The 18,822-nt window shown below is 48.1% G+C and overlaps 7 protein-coding genes across 7 annotated transcripts; 4 read left to right on the top strand and 3 right to left on the bottom strand.

Annotated features, from left to right (window-relative positions):
- Positions 1 to 286: 286 nt before the first annotated feature.
- Positions 287 to 1,970, bottom strand: J7337_008118 (uncharacterized protein; the record flags this gene model as incomplete). Its single annotated transcript, XM_044825742.1, has 4 exons — positions 287 to 544; positions 597 to 702; positions 758 to 1,732; positions 1,789 to 1,970. The coding sequence occupies 4 exons, from the start codon at positions 1,968 to 1,970 to the stop codon at positions 287 to 289; spliced, it is 1,521 nt and encodes a 506-aa protein (XP_044678659.1).
- A 748-nt stretch (positions 1,971 to 2,718) lies between these two features.
- Positions 2,719 to 4,647, top strand: J7337_008117 (uncharacterized protein; the record flags this gene model as incomplete). Its single annotated transcript, XM_044825741.1, has 1 exon — positions 2,719 to 4,647. One exon carries the CDS (start codon positions 2,719 to 2,721, stop codon positions 4,645 to 4,647), a length of 1,929 nt encoding a protein of 642 aa, XP_044678658.1.
- Positions 4,648 to 6,948: 2,301 nt separating this feature from the next.
- Positions 6,949 to 8,037, top strand: J7337_008116 (uncharacterized protein; the record flags this gene model as incomplete). Its single annotated transcript, XM_044825740.1, has 1 exon — positions 6,949 to 8,037. One exon carries the CDS (start codon positions 6,949 to 6,951, stop codon positions 8,035 to 8,037), a length of 1,089 nt encoding a protein of 362 aa, XP_044678657.1.
- Positions 8,038 to 9,231: 1,194 nt separating this feature from the next.
- On the bottom strand, positions 9,232 to 11,037 carry J7337_008115 (uncharacterized protein; the record flags this gene model as incomplete). The annotated part of the gene is made up of 4 exons (XM_044825739.1): positions 9,232 to 10,050; positions 10,099 to 10,549; positions 10,648 to 10,814; positions 10,867 to 11,037. The coding sequence occupies 4 exons, from the start codon at positions 11,035 to 11,037 to the stop codon at positions 9,232 to 9,234; spliced, it is 1,608 nt and encodes a 535-aa protein (XP_044678656.1).
- Positions 11,038 to 12,320: 1,283 nt separating this feature from the next.
- J7337_008114 (uncharacterized protein) lies at positions 12,321 to 13,152 on the bottom strand (the record flags this gene model as incomplete). Its single annotated transcript, XM_044825738.1, has 2 exons — positions 12,321 to 12,810; positions 12,863 to 13,152. 2 exons carry the CDS (start codon positions 13,150 to 13,152, stop codon positions 12,321 to 12,323), a joined length of 780 nt encoding a protein of 259 aa, XP_044678655.1.
- A 2,000-nt stretch (positions 13,153 to 15,152) lies between these two features.
- Positions 15,153 to 15,968, top strand: J7337_008113 (uncharacterized protein; the record flags this gene model as incomplete). The annotated part of the gene is made up of 2 exons (XM_044825737.1): positions 15,153 to 15,549; positions 15,601 to 15,968. 2 exons carry the CDS (start codon positions 15,153 to 15,155, stop codon positions 15,966 to 15,968), a joined length of 765 nt encoding a protein of 254 aa, XP_044678654.1.
- A 1,593-nt stretch (positions 15,969 to 17,561) lies between these two features.
- On the top strand, positions 17,562 to 18,374 carry J7337_008112 (uncharacterized protein; the record flags this gene model as incomplete). The annotated part of the gene is made up of 1 exon (XM_044825736.1): positions 17,562 to 18,374. One exon carries the CDS (start codon positions 17,562 to 17,564, stop codon positions 18,372 to 18,374), a length of 813 nt encoding a protein of 270 aa, XP_044678653.1.
- Between the last annotated feature and the right edge of the window lie 448 nt (positions 18,375 to 18,822).

Below are 18,822 nucleotides of genomic sequence, written 5' to 3'. Positions count from 1 at the left end.
GGTCGGGACCTTGATCAATTTGGACCTGTTCAAGGCACCGTTTCTGCCTGCCACTACTAATGATGAAAATACTTCAAGTGGCCTGGAGACAGTGGCTGCAGGTTCAGGACTTATTCTATGGGGAGAACCTCATCTAATAAACAGTTGGGAAGTAACACCAGACTTCTTGCTAAAATGGGGGTGGACGATCATGAATTGCCAGGAATTGTTGAACTCGACGAATTATTGGAGAATGTCGAGAGGGGAAACACCGCTACTACTACCATAACCTGTCGATATCCTCGACTCAAGATGTTGGCTTTAGCTCATCCTTCAATGTTCCGACTGGATCTTGTGTTTGGTGGTCACCCCAACTAGCACCCCATCCATTCTCCTCGAGATAATTCTTCCAGATTTGATCCTCCTTTTCGAGATGCTTCTCGCCATCTTGGACAACGAACCATGCATTGAGCGCGCCCAGAACTGCGAAGGCAGAGCCAATTAAGAAAACAACCTGGTTGCCTTTGACGGTATCGGTGTATGAGCTGAGGATGGCAGTGAAAACCTGGCCGAGTTAGCATTGGTAAAGAAGGACAGAGATAAAAGGGACGGTTTACCTGAGTACCGATGGCAGCACCAGCTTTCGACCATGCGGAGATGAAGCCAAGAGCATGACCTCGAACCGAAGTTGGGAATGGCTCAGTCGCTACGATGACAACAGTACTGCAGGAAATGTTAGCACGGAATCTCTGATATGGGCCACCGAGCGTTCACAAACCTTCCAGGACCGACTTCACCTAGAGTGAGGAAGATGCCATATAGAACCACGAACAACGGAAACACTTTCTGAATTTGTTCGTTGGCGCCACCAAGCACGAACCCGAGAACAGCTTGGAGAGTATATCCCAAGGCCATAGTCTTTCTCCTTCCAATCTTATCAGACAGGTATCCGCCGATGAAAGGACCAGGCAGGTAAAAGCTGTTGATGAGGGCTCCCCAACCGAGGTTCTGGACAAGCGAGTTCGAAGCATTGACTCTTGAGATGATAACAGAACTAAAGATGCCAAAGGGAATCGAGATCCAGTTGTATAAAAACCAACTCAGAGCAGCGCCAATGATACGTCTCCAATACTTCTTGAAGATCAAAACATAAGGCGTCCTTTGTTTTCGAAGGGCTGAGTTTCGGTACGCGGTAGATACCCTCATCCTCAGTCGGAACCAAAAGATAGACAATGGCGGAACAGCACCCAACGCAAGAGCAACTCTCCAAACAGTCTCATATCGGTCCGTTCGTTGATGCACACAGAGCAGTAGCAGCAATGGAACGAGGGCACCGAAAGTATATCCCAGGCCAGCGGAGAGATCAGCTACCATGGCAAACATGAACCCTCTCGACTTGCGAAACTGGCCATCTTCATCAGAAGCTTCCATCGCACCCGCGCCTGACACAGGATATTCTCCTCCTGCTCCTACGCCAGCTATTCCACGAGCAATGACAAGCATCCACATCAGACCGGTTGTGGTTAAACCGCTTGCGCCAGCGCTCAGAGCGATACCGAGAAGGAGGATAAGCGTTGTCATGACGGCGCCGGTTTTGCGACCCAGTTGGTCTACTACCACGCCGAAACCTATCATGCCGACGATCATACCGATTAGGAAGGCGTTTGAGAGGCGAGATTGCATTGTTGATGTTAGGGCTTCGGGGTAGAGAGTTGCGAAGAGAAGTTCGAGGTTACCAATCACCGCAGCATTGCTTGTTTCTTGTCAGAGCCAGTACAGAGAATAGCAATTCGTGGTGATTGTGCTTACTAGCCATCTGATCCCAGGGCAAGACCTGAGAAGACCATGGTCAGATAGACCGAGACCTTGCTGTACAGATCTGGCTTTCTGACATCTCCAACCTCGACATCTTGGATGTCTCCTATGTTGGCCTTCTTTGTGTCATCAAGCTCGTGACCCGCCGTTGCGGATGTAATCTCAAGAGCTGACATGGTGTGAGCGAAGTGAGAGCTCAACCTTCTCTGGCATGGGATTATGAGGGAGGAAAGTGTCACAATGATCAAAAGATCGACAAAGATCGGATCCCCCTACCTTAATACAAAATATTCAGCGATCTTATCTGAGACCTGGAAATAAAGAACCAAACTAAATACCGTCTTATCCGACGGCCGCATTTCTATACGCCGGTTACACGCGTTGAACACAGTATATCGCTATATAATACCTCATCGGCGAACTCTGCCCGGATATTAAAACTGCACCCGATGACCTGTAATCTCGAGATAAAGCGATGCTCAGAAGGGTAATTGTATCCCTGGTTCAGCGATAAGCATCACTATCAATCCGTATGGAGTCCTGATCTGCATGAATGGGGGCGGGGTTCGTTTGAAGAGCGGGGAATAACATGATAATGGGTCGCGATGTAACCTGGAACTCGGCCGCTCGGCGTAGCAGGTGTTTTTTTATGAGATTGAGATATTTAGGTGGTTGGCCGATGGACGTTAGATTGCCTTCCCAGACGAGTAAGCTGCGTTGTCAAGTGAGGTCAACGTTCTCTCCCTTACTAATTCTCGGCATTGTATCTCTGTTCATGACCAGGCAAAACAACAGGATTGCCTCATACAGTCGGGCCTCGCCAACAGTTGAAGTATTGCACGGAAATTTGCGATGCAGCTCCCAGCAATTGACATAATCTACCATGAGCCCATCACCTTGAGTGATGGGACAGTCTTGTCAGCCATGATATGGCTACCCAAAAACGCCAAATCACACCCTGTCCCAGCAATTCTCGAATACTTACCATACCGAAAGCGAGACATGACTGCCGTGCGTGATGCCATGAACCATCCATACGTCGCAGCTCACGGCTATGCTTGTGTCCGCGTTGATATGCGAGGAACAGGTGATTCTCAAGGCATCCTACGAGGCGAATACCTGCCGCAGGAACAAGACGACGCTTTAGAGATTCTGACGTGGATCGCTGCGCAAGACTGGTGTACAGGATCAATAGGCATGATTGGCATCTCATGGGGCGGTTTCAATGGGCTACAAGTTGCAGCTCGTCGACCACCTGAGCTCAAGGCTGTTATCTCAATCTGTTCTACTGATATGCGCTATGATGACGATATTCATTACATGGGCGGCTGTATCTTGACAGAAAATCTGACCTGGGCTGCTTCTATGTTTTCAATCAACTCGTCGCCTCCCGACCCAGCAATAGTCGGTGATCAGTGGCGGGAACTCTGGTTGAAACGACTTGAATCAGGTGGCCTTTTCGCAGAAGAGTGGCATCAGCATCAGCGACGCGACGATTTCTGGAAGCACGCGTCTATCGGCGAAGACTACAGCTCCATCCAATGTCCTGTTTATCTCGTGGGCGGATGGATGGATCCTTATACCAACACCATCTTCAGGATGTTGGAGAACTTGAAGGTGCCTAGAAAAGGCCTTGTTGGTCCATGGGGGCACAAGTACCCCAACTTTGGATATCCTGGGCCGCAGATTGGGTTCCTGCAGGAGTCGATTAGGTGGTGGGATAAGTGGTTGAAAGGAAGCGAGACGGGAATTATGCATGAACCCATGCTTCGATGTTATCTTCAAGATCCGACCCCTCCTGCCCCGTATATGGAACATCGGCCTGGACGTTGGGTCGCGGAGGATAATTGGTCTGATTCGAAGTCTTCTTTTCTGAGGCTGGGTCTTTCGCCTGGCCAGTTGACGACCGGCAGTTCAAGCAGCGACGAGAAGCTTGAGATCTGCTCCCCTCAAACAGTGGGATTTGCGGGCGGTAGATGGTTAGTCTTTGGCGTTGAGGGCGAAGGACCTGGTGATCAACGTCTGGAAGCTGGAGGAAGTCTGGTGTTCGATACGCCAGTTTTGACCGAACCTATGAGCTTGCTCGGGGCTCCGATCTTGAAGGTCCGCGTTGCGAGTGACAAGGTAAATGCGCTCATTGCAGCGACCTTGTCGGAAGTACTACCGAGCGGCGCAGCTACCAAGGTCTCTCATGGTGTTCTCAACTTGACGCATCGGCATGGTCATGAAGATGTGCGACCTCTAGAGCCTGGGAAGTTCTATGACGTTACGCTCAAGCTGAATCACTTTGGGCAGTGCATCGGTGCTGGGAGTCACCTTCGTCTTGCGTTGTCCTCGACGTACTTCCCTTTAGTCTGGCCATCTCCCGAAGTCACGACACTCACGATCGACTGTGCCCACAGCACTCTAGATCTGCCAGAACGCGGCGATAACCCTCAAGACTCCCAGCTCAAACCGTTTAAACCAGCCGTCAACGGATCCCTTTCACAAACTGAAATCCGACCAGCGAAACACAGAAACTACGTCACGAACGATTGGGACTCTGGTGAGACTGCTCTCTGCGTGGACTGGGATGATGGTATGTGGGAAGTCAACGAAACGGGTTGGAAATATGGATGGTGGACAGGCTTGAAGTCGAGTATCGAACCATATGATCCGTTGTCAGCGGAGGTTGAGCAGCGATTTCAAAGGGACTTTGAAAGAGGTGATATTGTTATCAAGACGACGGGTTGGACGAAGATGAAGATGACGGAAACTGATATGATTATTACAGCTCGTCTTGATGCGTACGAGAATGAGAAGGTTGTCTTTGGGAGGGATTTCTCGTACACGATTCCTAGGGACAACGTCTAAGATTTGGATGCTCGGAGATCAAAAACTTGGCTTTCAAAACATCAGTCCTTGCCAGCGACGACTTGGTGGCCATTGCCAGTGTCATCGGATAGAGCCCACGACGGCCACCGCTCGAAAGCTCGCAGGCAACGATTACTTGGTACATCTAGTACATCTGTATATGTTTATATTCCTCGGCTAATGACAGGAAGAGCTATAACTATTCCCAAGTGTAATAGTCATGTGAGATTAATGCCCTCAATTTGTATAAACCTTATATCGAGTCGCTCATGCATTCTCAAAAATCCTGCGAAACCTGCGTGGCCTGCTGCTCAAGATCGCATTTGGCGACTTGTTGGTCGAAAGTCCTCTAAGAGAGTCCGAAATTGTTGCAATGCCATCTTCTTGCCTTCCTTTGTCTACCGCTTCATTGGAAAAATTATTGAGCACTTCCATCAACTCCTGGAAGCGCTTCAGCTCTTCCATAACCGATGTCCCGCCGTACAGCAGCCGCTCGGCCCCCACGTCGTATTTGATTTCTCCCAAATTCAACTCCTCATCTAAGTGGACATATAAGCTGAGAACTGGATAATGAAGAAAATGCTTACCAGTAAACATGCAATTGAAGGTCTTTAGAACCAGTGCATCGTCTGAAGGTTGACTACGGAGTCCCAGTAGCATTAGTGCGAGAGGAATTGCAAATTTGTCCCCTCCATATACCTGGCCTAGAGATATGGCAGTCCGGATTTGCCTTGCATCGACTGCGTCGCTATTCCGAATACCCTTTCGCAACGCTCGAACGGTAGTTGGCCAGAAGCTCCAGTTTTGTTTCTGGTTCAACGCTGGACAAATGACTGTGAGAAGTCCCCCATCAATGAGCTGCTGCATTGTCATCTGTACGCACTTCCCTCTGATATCGAGGCTTCCCTGACTAAGGTATTCTCCGAAGTAAAGGTCGTCCATTCGCCAACCTCTCACTTTCTCTACATACCGATCGTATGGACGATAACAGTTTATAGCATCGATATCCCGCAGAAAAGTCTGACTTGGAAAGTTCCGAGTGTCAATCATGATTAACTTCATCTCTGACAGCTCTGAATTTATTCCGGATCTCGGAGTAGTGCGATGCAAGCCGTACTGGAGGAGAAAAAGGAGAGAACTTGACCAGGACATCAAATTGCATGGGTTATCTTCCCGGTTTTTGCATTTCAACAAATGGTATCCCAGCCTGGAACCGGCCACTCTTGGGGGAAGCTGTAAGAGATCGGTACTGCAGGAAGGATCCAGTACAACCTCATCGCTCGATCCTTTGGAGGCAGCTAGAGATTCAACACAGTCGGTGTTTGTAAAACCAGTTGACTTAGTATCGTAGAGACGGAAAAGATAAGTTGGAGTCTTATCAAATGCGAAATTTGTCTCTTGGCCAGCCTTGGGCTCGAACAGCTGAGGCATGTTGGAGAAGCCGATGAGGGAGAGGTTTATGACAGATTATTCAAAGTAGTTGAGCGAGTTAAAAATAAGGTTTTTTGCTTTTCCGAGTATGAGGGTCTTACGAAGATGAGAAGGTTAAAATTTCAACAAGACTCTGAAGTCAGACAAGGTTGTGTTTAGTTATATAGGTACATACGTCCCGGCCTCATTATCAGGCCGATGGCGCAGTTGGGCCAACAACATCATGGCACACCACCATTGGTCAATACGTTGAAAGTGGTTCAAAAGAAGAAGGCTTCTAATTGGTTTACCAACCAACAGAAGTTCTCCCTCTCTTGGCTAAATGGCTTAGGCATACAAATTGTTCAAAGAAAGCCCAGCGTATTGAGGGTCGGGACACATGTAGAGAAATATGCCATCGCACCAGCCACTTTGTAATGCATTCACACTCAGATGTTGGAATCGAAATGTGGCTGTGTCTGAGAATATGCCTTGGTGCCTACGAACAGCAAGGTTGAGGAATAAAGGCTGCTAATAAAGAGGCGAGCGTGAGGCCTCTGCAAAGGCCATGTCGGTAGGCCTCCAGTGCTAACTCAATCTTCTTATTGTACCAGCCCAAGACGACATAGATCAATCAATTGAATTCCCGGTCACAATGTTAAGTAAGTAGTAATTGACGATGAGCGGAGCGTAAAAGAAGCCGAGCCTTTGTGATCTTATCATCCCGCGATACCCGATATTGCCGTTTCTCCACCTTTTAAGCATCTGGGGTACTCACAGTGACTACACAGCGTTCACCACTCATTAGAAGGACATTGGAGACTCATTGGCATTGTACAACATAACTAAGTCGCCATACGTCGGTAAGACCAGGCTGCAGAGATACGAGAAATGACTGTCGTTCGAGTTGCCGCATGCCATGTTTCTCCCATCTTCCTCTCCGCGAAGGCTACGACCGCAAAAGCAATTGGGTTGATCAAACAGGCTGCGCAGAACAAAGCGAATCTAGTCGTCTTCCCGGAAACATACATCTCCGCGTTCCCAATATGGAGTTCGATACGGGCTCCTACCGAGAACCACGATCTTTTCAAGCAAATGGCACATGAGTCGATCTTTGCAGATGGCGATGAAATCTACACTATTCGAAACACTGCAAAAGAGGCAAACATCATGGTCAGCGTAGGCTTTTCTGAAAAAGCTCGCTTCAGCAGTGCGACTCTATACAACTCAAACCTTTTCATCGGAACTACCGGAGAGGTCATGATTCATCATCGGAAATTAATGCCTACGTTCTTTGAGAAGCTTACTTGGGCACCTGGAGATGGGCACGGCCTTCGCGTTGCAGACACGCCGTATGGAAAGATTGGAAACTTGATATGTGGAGAGAATACCAACCCTTTGGCTCGGTATAGCCTTATGGCTCAAGGAGAGAACATTCACATTTCAACTTGGCCACCAATCTGGCCAACCCGAGTTGCTTCCCAGGGTGGAGCTTCAGTGTCTTCTGAGACAGCCTCAGATAAGCCCAACTATGATAATGTTACCGCAAACAGAACTAGAGCGGCTGCTCATTGCTTCGAAGCCAAGTGTTTCGGTGTCTTGTGCTCAGGCGTTCTGGGAGAAGACGCCATTCAGGCAGTCTCTGGGGGTTCAGCGTACTTAACTGAGGTGCTACAGCAGTCTCAGCGTGGCGCGACACAGTTTCTTGATCCAACTGGAGCTCCTATGAAGGGATTCACCATCGACAGCCAAACTGGGGAGACTGTAGCTACCGACTTTCTGCAGCTTGATGAAGGGATTCTTTATGCTGATCTTGATATCGAGGATTGTATCGAAGGGAAACAGTATCATGATGTTGTTGGAGGATATCAGCGCTTGGATGTTTTCGATCTTAAGGTGAATCGTACTCGAAGGGAGCCAGTTACTTTCACCGAAGACGTTAGCAAGGATTCATCTCAAGATTGGCAACCCGTTGACTGAGGAGCTTGTGTTCAACCGAATATCAGGAAAGCTGTTTTATGTTGTCTCGTTACATCCCTGAGAGGTCAAATATGTCAATTGTCGCACCAGGTTCCGACTGCTTACGCTCTTGACCTGCCCAATCCGGCAGCTTATGTCATTCAGTTCCTATCTCAAATGAGGGGCAGCATCATTAGGATTTTGGACATTTGGAACTTGAGCTGTTTATGACAATTTCTCACCCGAGACGCTGAAATGACTGATCAAAAGGTTCCCAATGTCATAGAACGCCCGCTTCCCAACGGCGTCATCTACGACATGTCAACCGTCGGACAAGTACGCATCACACTCCCCGAATCTTCAACTTGGTCAAGCGGTCTTCATTGGCATGAAATTCACGACGAGTACTTGAAAGTGGTCAAAGGAACAATTCGAGTCCGATTGGGAGATTTGCGGCAAGTCATCAGCGCTACCGATGGTAATCAGCCTGAGATCAAAGTCCCGCGTTATACGTGGCATGAATGGCAGCGAGCGGCGCCGAAGGGCGAAGAGCTTGTCGTGATTGAGAGGACAGAGCCAGATGATAACGACAAAGCCATTTTCTTTTGGAATCTCAATGGCGTTATTCTCAACAGTCCCAAAATGCTGAGTGATGAGACCTCGTTGGTATCTAGGTTGCCATCGAGGCTGCAAGGACTGTTTCTTGATATATGGATTCCTCTCAATCTATTCATCATTTTTCGGTCCTTGGACAACATTCCTGTTTTCTTGAACGCGCCCAACCTTTCGCGAGTATCAGATAACAGATTGAGGAGCTTGTTACAGAACATCGATATACTGGTCTCGCACATCATTCTACTTGCTGCTTTTTGGGTTGGATGGGCTTTGGGCTTACAGCCGATTCAACGGAGATACACGCCTGAGGATGCGTATACGGAATGGCAATCGCGACAAAATAGTTCCAAGAAAACCGCATGATCCGCAGACAGAGTCCAGGGATTTGAGGTCATGATCAAGTTCATCTGCTCGATAGAATGGGCTAGATAGTTGTAGGCCTGGAGTTTTGAGATAGCTGTCTATTACGATATACTATCTCAATATCCAAGTGGGATATATCAAGATTCTATATAATATCTTGGAAAACATCATATTTTATTATGCATCGCCAGCTGAAACAAGTTTTATGCCGCGCCAATTGATTACAAAGCCACCAATCTAGTTTTCAACAATAGGTCCGTTATACTCCTTTCGCGCCCAGGCGAAGTAGTAAATGACACTGAAAATGACAAGGCCACCAGTGACCACGACACTGTAGTTCATCATATCCACGGTGGGTTCCACCATGGGAGGCCAGAAGCTGAAGAAGCCAACTACGATGAGGTAGCACATGGCGAAGATGTTGTTGGCAATGCCAAAGGCACCCTTGAGATGGAACGGACCCCAAACAAGCTCAGCGCCAGTCGTGTTGGCCAAAGCTGGGAGATCAGATGCGCCAGGCAGCGTGAAGCCCTTGGTGAGGCGACGGTAGAGCAGAAGACCGGCGGCAATGAGATATGATGAGTAAAGGCAAGAAATAGAGAGTGAAGTGACATTTTGGAACGCGACAGGCGATCCGATGTTGATGAGCGACAAGAGAATTGAGATGACAGCAGTGCAAAAGACCGAGTACACGGGGACGGTGGTTCGGTCGCTGACCTTTGACAGAGTGCGCCAGCCAGGAAGGCCGCGGTCACGAGCAAAAGACCAGAAGACGCGAGATGTCGATGCGAGCATACCGACAGTGGCGCAAGCAGCAAGAAGAACAATAATGGCGGACATGACAGTCGCGCCGGCTCTTGAGTTTGTCGCTTGCTTGAAGATGTACATGTAAGGGAAACCGAGCATTCCGGGGCCCGAAGCCATGGCATCGTCGAGGTTGCCCATGCAGAAGACCATGGCGATGACCATGGCAAAACCGCAGGCGCCGTTGATACAGAGACTGAGAAGGATGGAGGTGGGGACGACGACGGAAGGATTGACGGTCTCTTCGGACATCTAGGGACAGTCAGTGGCAGTTCATGAAGATGAGAGGCGCGGGCTTACGTGGAAGGCGGCATCAGTGCCGACGAAGGAAAAGGCATTACCCATCATACCAACCATGAACGAGATGCCATTAGTGGACCATCCGCCGTTGTTAACAAATGTACCAAAGACATCCGACGCCGAAGCATGAGGTCCAAGAGTAACAAGAGGGATCAAGATCGCAAAGAAGCCGAGAATGTGCAGGATCAAGATCAATCCCTCAAACTTGGGCAGCACCGAACTGACGAGGGTGTTAATGAAGACGGCAAAGCCAAAGATGGCCCAGAACAGCAGTGTCCCCTGCCAAAGCTCAGGCTGGAAGTCAGGATAATTGAGTGTCGCCATTCCCAAGATCATGTTACCTGTGAGCAAAGCACTGGACGATACTGAGCCTTGCCATCCGCCGACCGTAAGCATGCCTGTGAGGTGACTGAGGAATTTGGAACACGACCGCGGCGCCATCATAGCGACCCTGGACACAATGTTAGCTGAAGTTTGAGATATGGATTTGATATGACTTGCCAGTGATATTGTCCTCCGGATGTTGGCGCCATCGAGACCAGCTCGCACATGGTAGCAAAGACACTAAAGTTACCGACCCAAACGACAAGGAAGCTGTAGATAACACCAGCAGTACCACCATTGTTGAGGCCCTGTGCAAAGAGAACAGTGATCGCTTCCCAGGTGATGAGAATAGTACAGCTAAATCCCAGAATTGTCATGAACCCAAAGTTGCGCTGAGCTGTCAGTCGATGATGCACCTCAATGAGGGGGGACGGTGTAACGTACCCGAAGGACCTGCTTCTTGCCCATCCGCTCCAGCTGATCCTTATCATGATAATTGATCGTGGAACTACGTCCAGAATCTGGCTCTGCCTTTGCCGAGACATTGACATCGCCTGCTGCCTTGACGGTAGCATTGTTGCCCATCTCAAAGCTGGGTTTGTTAACACTCTCCATGATGTTGAACCGGGAATAACAAGGGAGAGAAAAATTCGATAAGAGAAGGATTGAGGAGAGAAGAACAAAGAAAGTTAAAAAAGGGACTGCAGGAAGAGAATGAAGGAAAGGGAAAAGAAAGGTACGGATACAGGAATGTTGGTTGCACCCCCTGGGAAATGGTCGCGACTACGGTAGCATTGGGGACGGCCGCCGCCAACCGAGGCTGGGAATAAGACTGGTATGATATGTTACAGATTAACTTAATCCTCTTAGTATTAGTCTACCATACGTTTACATCTACAGCGACGTTGCGTTGCATTGCTCCGCTATCTGTCCGGACATCACCTCGCCCCTCCTGTTGCTGATCCGGCAGAATGCACCGGTGCCCCCCCCCCCGGAAAGTCCACTAACAGGGCCTAACAAGGGTTTCCCCCCTCCCACCGGGCTTTTTGTAGGGCCAGGGTCCATGTCACTTAGCGGGCATGACAGGGGACAGCAATCAACGAGCCAAATTGACAGTTGTTTGACGGGGAGCCATTTGCGACACAAGCTGTCAGCATAAATTGAACATTTCTTTTTTCTTTTTTTTCTCCGTATCTCCCCGCAAATAAGATCGTCGCCCCTCCGTTTGACCATTTTCAGACTAAACACGTTCCGGTGAGGTTTATTGGCTTAGAGTTCTATTGATTCATAGCTCGTTATAAGCGAGCGGCACAGAGCGACCTGAATAAACGCCACAGACGACGATTTGAGAGACAAGTTCTCGACAGCAGCGGAAAGGAGGGCCCGGGCGTGCTCAAACTCTAGAGCCACCAGATCTGGATAGATCAGGGCCCGGCTTGTTTTCCTCGTTCCAGGTGCCTGGGTGCAAGGATGGACCCATACTGTTACGTACCTTACTGTGCGGTGCTGCGGGTTGGCTGAGGTGACCTGCTCTATTCGTTATGGTGATGTATCATCATCATATGCAACCGAGCGAACCACTGAGCCCCTGTATGTCAGAAAAATGTTTTCTCTTTACCCTTTCTTTTTTTGCAGCGGTCCAACATTTGTTATGCTGTTGGTCAGAGGAGATTCATGCACGCCTGACAAACATTTCATCTTGCTTTTTCTCAGAGTGCTTGCAGCTTTCCTGATACAAAACGTTCTATATTTAAAACAGCGAGTTGGCCTTGTTTTCTTTGCTCTAAATTCGTACACTTGCATACAACGTTGCTGCGCTGTAACCAAAACTTCTCGGAGGGATGAATAACCGAGAAAACAAACATGACTGAAGAAAAAAAAAAGCAAATTACCTCGCCTCATGTTTGCCGGAATGCTGCATCCTGCGTTGTCTCTATATCTACCTGCCACGTCTGATGGATCAAGATCTTTTGACTTGAGTGGCTCGAGCGACTCTGTCCATCCCAGCTCCTCTCGTGGTCATGTTTCGGCTTCGTAGCAAAGTCCTCCATCTCGTGAATCTCACTGCGCTGCGTCTTGGATGCATGATCCAGGGCTCGCGATCTGCTGCTCTGCGCTGTTTTTGACTTGTATCCCGCGTAGCCGGGCCTGTTTGTCGGGTACCCGTTGCTGCTCGACTTGCCCTGCCGTCGCATGTCGTCGACGCGGATCTGCCCCGACTCTAGGCTGTCGAGGAAGGGCTTGAAGTTGGGCAGGCATACGGTGAGGATGGCGAGGCACTGCACTAGCTGGATGGTGATGGAGGCGGGCCAAATGCTAAATGAGTGATCGGCAGAGTCGAATGCCTTGTTGGAGTAGTGGATTTGCGCTGCGATTGCCGGCGTTACACTAAAATGTTGTTAGCCGGAGAATAAAAGAAAATAAACCACGCAGTACTTACAATATCCTGCTGCCAAAAACGCTCATGACAAGAATCTTCTTGGGCCACGAGGTTTGGATCTTGACCACGTTTTCTGCCATAATGATGACGATGATGATGTCGGTGACGATGTTGGCGGTTGAGTAGTACGTCCAAAATGCCTTGAGATTAATGCATTTATCGTTATCGCCGTAAAGCCAAGGTGTCGGTGGTTGACATTGGAAGAAATTGACGAGGAGCGCCGTGATGCCCCAAACACCAACGACGGCTTCGCAAGCGATGATGATCCATTTTTGGCTCTTAGGCGCCATGATTCGTAGACTCATTGTACCCGATAACTTGCAGCAAAGAAGTGAGGCGATGAACATCGTATTTGTCGCATACTGGATCTGTGCGAGGGTGTATTAGTTGCTTGTTTGTTTGCTGTCGCGGGGTTGTCTGTCGGGTGTTACCTTGAAGAAGGTGTCTCGGTCGCCGGCGCTGAGAACCTCGAAATGTTGACCGAGTCCATGCTCGCACGCATTAAAGACAATTGCAGTCTGACAAGCCGCAAGTACCTGGGCGCATAAACATAAGCATGTTGGGAATGCATAAAGTGAGATGGATGTCTTACAGTTGCGACAATGATGAGAATATCATCGACCCTCACTGTCTTGATCATGTAAAGCTTGGTGCCAGTCCTAACAAGACATGATAATATCGCAATGACGAGAAACATTAACGACAAGACCTGGATGAGCGGTGACTTGTTATTGTCGGTGATGATTCGTTGGTTCGAACTCATATTGGACTGATCAATGCAGCAAATGCTGCGCAAAAACGAGCGGAAAGAATATTACGAAAAGAGAGAGAGATCCACGAAATCGATATTAAATTCGAGCGACGATGAAATTCAGAGACAAAAGGGTATCACATAGAGCTAAGACAGACACAGCTGACAGTGGAGCGTAGATTAAGGGAAGGGAAGCTTCAGCTAAGGTACAGTTACGGTACATGAGAACCATGGTGTGAAGAGAATCTCACAGGCACAGGTACAGGTACTGGCGCGGCAGAAGACTGGTATTGGGCGTATCCCGGAAACGGTGATTATAACGGTTATTGACACCCAAAAGCAGCTTGGAACCTTTTTCGTGAAACGGGACATGAGGACCAATAAATGGTAGGAATGAAGCTATATCACAGTTACGTAGGAATCATCCCCTTCCCCCTCTCCTCAGACCAGCCTGTGAGGCCAGTGTCTGCAAAGGAAGAAAAAGCAAATTTTCAACATGGGTAGACCCCCTGCATTCTGCGCTATAATTCCAAGGTTCTATTGATGTGAAAGGGCGCCAATGATGCTTGATATCGCGGAGAGGAGAATTATGCAGCTGAGCGGCTCAGCAACAATGAGCCATCCGAAACAGCCGGACCTTCCAGTGAGATTTCACCGGTTGAAAGCTTATCTGTACATAAATCTGTGTATTATTGCAGATCGCAATATTTGAAGTACTGTGCAAACATGGCACAAATATCAACACGGCTGAGGTTCTCTACATCGATTGGTAGGGCTAAGTGAGAGCCGCAGACTAAGAGTTAGTCTACACCCCCCTGTTAGTGCAAATCTTCATGTGAAGAGGAGCCCTCTCTCGTTATCGTCACCGAACCAGTCTGTGCTTCTGCTCCAAAGTCCAAACACCCCCTGAACCTGGGTCCACGCGTTAAGCCTAATGGGTTTGTTATCCGAACGGCGATCGATCCGCGGGTTACGATTAGCAAAACGACCTTCCAAACTCTGTTTAGACCTACGTTTTTCGGGCGGATCATCCGGTGGAAGGAAGAGAAAGAGAAAAAATGGTTCGAATTCGCTTCACGGAATTATGCACTGCTCGTCAGAGATTTCCGCCTGCATGTCCCTGGTTGAACTTGCTACAAGTGGCGTAGCTTGCTGCTAAAGAGGGAAAAGATCGCTGTGGACATGGATGTCTGGGCTTTTCGACCAACCGTTCTTCGTGGCTGCCTCGGTACTGCAAGCCCTCCGCTGAGTGGCTTTATTGTCAACCGAAAAAGGCATCGAGCTTCCGACTGCTCGTTTTTAGATGGTACGAGTAGAGAGGAAGGATTTGAATCGCGAGTTTTGATGGGCTGATTGGGTTTGCTTATTTCCGCTGTGGGTTCCACCGGGGGTAAATGACTGGATTAATGCTCTGATTAGCTCGGGTAGGTTGTTTGCTGTGGCAGGCCTCTCCGCCACTGAATGCAACTCAATTCAATTGATTTATCCTTCTGTGCTACCATCCCAAACATCGCGTCACGTACCCAATACAACGTCAAGATGACCCTCAAACTCATCGAGGTCGACACTGCCACTGATTTCGAAGAGCTCATCGCATGCCAATGGGCATCTTACGAAAATCCCCTCCAGCCATTCTTTCGCATGTTCTGTCCTCTCAATGCTCCGACACACGAAGAATCTCTCAAGGAGTCAGTAGCGCTTCAGCTCAGATGGCACAATGAAGACCCAACAAGCTACTGGGCAAAAGTTGTGAACGACGATGGCAAAATCGTGGGAGGTTGTTTATGGAAGATTTGTTCCGAGAATCCGTTCGATACAGACGAGGATCATTCCTACGCTTATTGGCAACCAGAAGGGGAGAGGCGAGAGTTTATCACACAAGCTCTGAAACAATTCGATGCGCCTAGAGCGCGGATGGGGGCTAGACCTCAAGTCTGTAAGTTTTCTATTCAGAGGATCGTGAGGAATGAGACTAAACCCGATGTAGATGTCAATATCGTCTTTACACATCCAGACCATCGCCGCCAAGGCGTGGCGAATGTTATTATGAACTGGAGCAAGCAGAAGGCTGATGAGATGGGCGTTGAGCTTTGGCTGGATGCGACAGAGCAGGGCGTGCCTGTTTATGAGAAGCATGGCTTCACAGTCGTCAACGTTAATACCATACAGCCTACGAAACAGAACCCTGGTGAAGAATGGCATAAAGTTAAAGAGGAATTAGGTCCTATGACGTTTAAACAGATGTGGAGACCTGCTGGTGGTGATTATCAAGAAGGCAAGACTGTGAAACCCTGGGAGACTGTCGAGATCAAGTATGAGCCTGAGCTGGCGTTTGTAGAGTCTCATGCAGCTTAGGCGAGATGAGGGGATAGAAGTGACAGCAGGCATTCGATAGAGTTTAGATTAGCGTCCGTTTCATGTAGATTATCGATGTGATAGAGAGTGTCGTACTAGGTTCTCTCTGCTGGAATAAGCTCACAGCCACAAATCTCAACTATAAATAACACTTCAAGCCCACAACTTAGACATCAATACCGTGATGACTGACCAATAGCTACAGCAAAATGCTGATATCATTAAAACCTAAAAGATGACTCATTTTCCCGCCATCACGGGCTATAAGAAGCTCTGGTACATCTCCCGAGACGACCGAACGCGAGACAACAACAGAGCAATATGGCGGCACCTAAACGAAAGCTCGTCTGTACGGCATATCCGGATGAATTCCAGCAGCAGTATATCAATGGAATTCCCCTCAACCTCAACGATATCAGGGATCACCAACAGACTCTCAGGAAAGAGAGAGTGTCGTACATGTCAGACATGCATGGAAGAAGGAAATAATATGGTGATCGTCGTTTGGCTTGTGTCACCCGACCCATAACCGTCCCGCTTACCAGGTGGGCTGCGATCTGCAGTAGCAAACAGTCAGTCTGATTGTCGTGATCTACTGTTTGCTTACTGCTTAATAACAGCTAGGTGAAACCTTCAACACTATCGTGTCATTCATTCTAAGCTATGATGAGTTGACTCTTGATCGAACAAGAACGAGCTTCAGATGATATTCACAAAGTATGGCTTGCAGTACGTGTCTAAAAGGTCGGATACGCTTGTTAATCTTGTTCATACATACATAATGACATCTTGTTAATCATTACGGTGATGATTAATGCATAAATCATCAGTTGCGTAATGTTGGAAACCTCATGGTGATGGGAGTAAATCTTATCTGTAGTAGTTACCCTGAAGCTGAGAATCAATTATTACTTCAAGTGCAGAATAGCTGCAAACAGAGAAGAGAATTCAAGGCTCCATCATACTGAACAAGATATTAGCACAAATTCTGGCGTCTCTGTACCATTGGTCTCGCTCATGTCAATTGTAGAAACGTTGCGAAAAGAATGTTGTATTCTGAGTTGACAAACCTAAGCTGGTGTTCACCACGCGCCTCATACATTTTATCAGCAGGGTTCAATATTCTTATCAACATTTGTTCTCGTCTGACCACAAAGTTGAAAGTACTATCAAAAGCGCGATAATTCTATAGCCGTTCTTGTTGAAATACTTATTTACGACTACCATCATCGTTTGACTTAAAACGCGTCAAGACGCGTCGAGATTCAGGATTCGGAGTATTGCGGAGACCGAGGGCCGAACAGCGGACTTGGCCGACGAATCATTTCGCGTTTAGCGTAACCTCACATCTCGAATACCCTCAAAATCTGACATTTCACGTATTTAAGCCAGATATTTTCGCGTTTCTTGAAGCGAACGAGTTATCGACTAAACAAGGTGTTAAATTCTCCGGAGAAGCGGAGTTTTCATGATCATGGTGACATGCACTCCGAAGTTGAGTTGAGATGATCGGGATGGATATAAAAGACCTGGAGACGTGCGCAATTATGTGAGAAAATAACAGATAAAACAGACTACACAAGCTTCCTCAGTATGTCTACTAAATACACCAACAAACTTGATGGCCAGCGCGTCCTGGTGATCGGTGGCTCAACAGGCATTGGTTTCGCCGTCGCCGAAGCAGCCCTCGAACACGGCGCAAATGTCGTCATCAGCAGCTCCAACCAATCTAAAATAGATGCTGCTATCAAGCGTCTGGAAAACCTCATAAACAGCACTCAACTCCCAATGAGGGGCATCTCTGGCAAAGTCTGCAACCTCGCCAAACCGGAAACAATCGAGACCAACGTCAAAGAGCTACTTGAGGCTGCTTCTCAAGACGGAAAGCTCGACCATGTCGTCTTCACGGCTGGAGACTTCAATCCTTCGCCAAGTCTTGACTCAGCAACGGTTAGTGTCATATCTAAAATCGGCATGGTTCGTGTCATGGGTGCTGTCTTTGTTGCAAAGCATCTCTCGAGTTACATCAATCAATCGAACACCAGCTCGTTTACCATTACGGGAACGACTACTGACTCTCGTCCCTCTGGGGCGGGTTGGTCTCTTCTTAAAGCAGCAGCCGGTGGAATTGAGCCAATGACTCGTGCTTTGTGTATTGATCTTAAGCCTGTGCGCGTCAATTGTGTCACGCCGGGTTTTGTGCATACCGCTTTGTTCGATGGGTTTCCGCAAGATGTCAGGGATGTTATCTTTCCTGCTATGGAGAAGGACTCTGTTGTAGGTAGACTTGGGACTGCAGAGGAGTTGGCGGAGGCTTATGTTTATTTGATGAAGTGTACTTTTGCTACTGGGTCGATTGTTGTCGTCGACGGAGGTAGGATTGTTGGAGATAACAAGAGTCAGTGAGCCTCAGGTTTGATCTTTTGGCAGGCAAACAACTCAATAGTTGCAAGAGGCACTGAAGATAATAACAGAAGCAGTTTTCATACAACTGCTTTAAGAACATTCAACTTTGATCAATATTGACTTGGCAATTAGCAAGAATAGAAATGTTCACGTGGAATTAGGAGTTGACTACAAGCCAGGGGAGCAGTAACGTGCGATGTTAGCAAGCTATTGGCACTAGCGCGCCTAAAACTAAAGAAGACTCTGCATTATGCTTAACTATTGGGGTCTGGACCCTGAATAGCTCAATAGCCCTATACAAACTGCTCAGGTCTAATTCGTCCTCCAACTGTGACCCATACATTAGTGTGTCTATAGTGTCGCTACAGCCATTTTATGTGGAAATTTGTTTCAGCTACCTTCTGAAAGACGCTTTAAAAAGGAGAGTATATAAAATAACGCTGTACCG

The sequence above is a fragment of the Fusarium musae genome, chromosome 6 (genome assembly GCF_019915245.1).
Source record: "Fusarium musae strain F31 chromosome 6, whole genome shotgun sequence".
Taxonomy (NCBI): domain Eukaryota; kingdom Fungi; phylum Ascomycota; class Sordariomycetes; order Hypocreales; family Nectriaceae; genus Fusarium; species Fusarium musae.
Note: the sequence above shows the minus strand (reverse complement) of the source record. Positions and strands in the feature narration are given on the sequence as shown.